This window comes from Dysidea avara, chromosome 11, assembly GCF_963678975.1.
Source record: "Dysidea avara chromosome 11, odDysAvar1.4, whole genome shotgun sequence".
NCBI classification, from domain to species: domain Eukaryota; kingdom Metazoa; phylum Porifera; class Demospongiae; order Dictyoceratida; family Dysideidae; genus Dysidea; species Dysidea avara.
In genome coordinates, this window is record NC_089282.1 from 23593018 (window position 1) to 23596329 (window position 3312).

The 3312-nt window shown below is 36.7% G+C and overlaps 1 protein-coding gene across 1 annotated transcript in view; it reads left to right on the forward strand.

The window, feature by feature from the left end:
- The window catches only part of LOC136238506 (probable basic-leucine zipper transcription factor Q), a gene marked incomplete at its 5' end in the record, with an annotated part of 2930 nt that extends 2097 nt beyond the window's left edge, over positions 1-833 (forward strand). The window contains 1 exon segment of the mRNA XM_066029042.1: positions 562-833. Within this exon segment, the coding sequence (XP_065885114.1) occupies positions 562-600 (39 nt within the window). The 3' untranslated portion in view covers positions 601-833.
- Between the last annotated feature and the right edge of the window lie 2479 nt (positions 834-3312).

Genomic DNA, 3312 nt, shown 5'->3' on the forward strand with positions numbered 1-3312 from the left:
AAACAACTATTCAAGAAATGTTTTTCTGTGTATCAGTTTAATGCACTGTCTATGTAGTCTTCATTTCAGCTTCAAACATTTTGCCTTATAATATTATAATCAATCAGTCATACCAAGAGTTCATAATATAAAAAGAGAGGAGAGTGTCCTATTGCAGTATAGCCTGTACCAACACAAATCTCAAAGTTATGATGCAACACCTATAGTCACTTTCAATGTGTTAGTTGGTCAGGGATGTACTCAGCATTAAGTTTCAATGACTGTTGTAGTTATAGCTTTAATAAGCAACCTACTGATGACATTGTCAACGCTCCTTAACACTTTTTGTGTTGGCATGATATCCTAAAGTAATCAAAGTTTTACTGTATTACTTTGAAATACGTACACGTTTATACAAGCTATACTGAAGTAGGACACTCTCCTCTCTTTTTATATTATGAACTCTTGATTGTACACACAAAGATTTTTGGGGACCTGTACCTGGTTCTTTCATCAATGTCATTTTTTTACTTATCCTAGGATAATTGCATTAAACCTTACTTACACGTATGTGTTTTTCAGGAGGATGTTGTGATTCATCAGGTCACTAACCATTCATGATTGACTATTATATGATATTGATCACCAAACAGTTATATGGAATCTGAAAAGCTGTCCGAATTTCAATTACAGAACGATGCTGTATTTTGATATTTTTATACTGTGACGATACAAGCCACAATATTTCTGTACATATGTCACATAATTTGTTGTGGCAATGGTAAACTGCAATATTATTTGTGATACATATTGATTTTGTATACAACTAATAATAACGTGTGTTCGTGTGCACACACACACAACACACAGAGACAGACACACACAGACACAGACACACACACAGACACACACACAGACGCACACACACACACAGACACACACACAGACACACACACACACACACAGACACACACACACACACACACACACACACACACACACACACACACACACACACACACACACACACACACACACACACACACACACACACACACACCATAGGCACAGCAACTTAGGGGGGCTATTGACTTTCTAATTTTAAATGTGCAAATGATGAAGACCAGTCAGTTATTCTAGAAGAGTAGTCGTGCATAAATTTGCCCTCAGGATTAATCTCAAAAGGTAAATTTTCCTGTGGGGACATGCCTCATTTAAAGAGACCCTGCTTTGCATGTTGAGTGTGCTTTGCATACTGCCATACCTAACTTAAAACAGAGCCCCCTCCCTCCCCTATCTAAAAATATCTCACTATACCTATGCACACACACCCACTGCACACATACAGTGGAACCTCTTTTAATGGACCCTCCCTGTAAAGGACACTGTACATTTAACCTCCTTATAAAGGACAGTTACTGAAGTCCCTATAGACCTTTACCAATACAATTTTACCTCTGAAAGAGGACAACCTCCTTATAACAGTAAAATTTCACCAAAATTAGTTGGTCCCAAAGTGTCTGTTAAATAGAGGTTCCACTGTACTGTACACGCAATAGTGATATATATATATAGATACAAAAAGAGGCATTAGTTCTATATACAAGTGTAGTTATTCTATCCCACTCTGCACACTAAGGAGCAAAGATGGGGCTGACACTCACACAGGTCTCTAATATTTGTGAGATATAATCACCGATTATAATGAATGTGTGCTAACTATTCAATGATCTAGCTACAGTGGAGAGTCATCTATTAACTAAAACATTATTAATTTTTATTTTTTATTAAGGCTTTACAGCACAAGTGCTAAAGGTCTGTAGGACACCTGGTCCTACAGCCTGTTTAAGGCTGCAGCACATGTTGCTGTCAGACCTTCAGTGCTGGTCACTGTAAAGTGCTAATAATAATAAAGTTGTTACAGAAAAAGTGTGTTTGAAAAGGTGGAGAAAGTAGAAAGAATCCATGACTGGACCTAGGCAGCCTCGAACCTGCAGCCATCCATTAATGGTCATAATGTTCTAGGGCTTTATGATAAGAGGTGATTTATCACAACAGTGTATGCTCTAATAGAATAATTGAACAACACTACATGTGTGAAATTATGCTTCCCTAAGCACTTTGCGTTATTGATCTAACCTGTACAGAAATATTGTTCCTTCTCCTGGACTAAAATAAGTTACACCATTAAGTTTCCAGTACTGTATTGTTACATGTGTATTGCATGTTGAACAAAATTACCTGCTTTCCATTTCAGCATGAAGTTGGTGCAGCTAGAGTCATATCATTGGACTGAAGTATTCATTTTGATAAATTTTCCTTGTGCTTGTACCAGTTAAAGCGGAACACCTCTATAGTTATATCTTACTTAATTATTCATAATAAACCACAAAAAATTAGCACATGGTTTTTAGTCATTTAATTTGTATTACCAATAATTATATATCATATTGAATCAGTGATTAGCATGACTATTCCACAGCTGTTATGAGTTACGTATGTGGCTATGTATCAGTTTTGCCTTGTATATAGTCAGGCTCCTATAAAGCCTGCAATTTTCATTAGTCAGGGTACCATGAGGGTGTTTGCACATTGCATATGGTGAACGGCTATAAGTCAGAGCAGGGGTAAATCGATTTTCAGGGGCTGATCCAGGGCGGTTGGACGGGGTGGCTAGCCATTCATCATACATCCTAAGGGCCTTGTACTGCAGTCACTCAGACATGCAATATTTACTAAAGTGATTCTATAATCATAATGCTAATCATGAATAACACTCTTTCGTTATTATGTTAAAATTATTTGCATATTTTGTCAATATGAATTAAATGCTACCAAGTCTATCACCTTATAGTAGCTGGTAGCACTATGCATTAATAAATTTATCAAAGTATTGCATGGCTACGTACCATCAGGCAGAGCTCTTGGGGATGCCGAGTCAATTTTACTTTTATATGCTGTTATTATTTTATAATTTCCAGCAGGTCACTGTCTAGGGCTATGGCATAATGCGACTGCACAGTACATACTTGTAATGATTTTAGTAAATTTTAAAGTTAGCTAGCTATTTATATTAATAGCAAGCAATAAAAATAACATACTGGGAATAATAGCTATAAGTGTTAAGGCCCCGTGGGGCATGTGATTAGTGGGAGATGATAGTTCACACTTACTTATTTAATGGAGAAAACCTAAACTATCATTTCCTACATATCACATGCAACAGAGAGGAATGTGCGGTATGTAAAGTACTCGACAGAGTATAATATACCTGTATGACTTACTAATCTGTCCAGTTAAGTGTCTAAAAATACACATCTGAGTTGGGTTTCT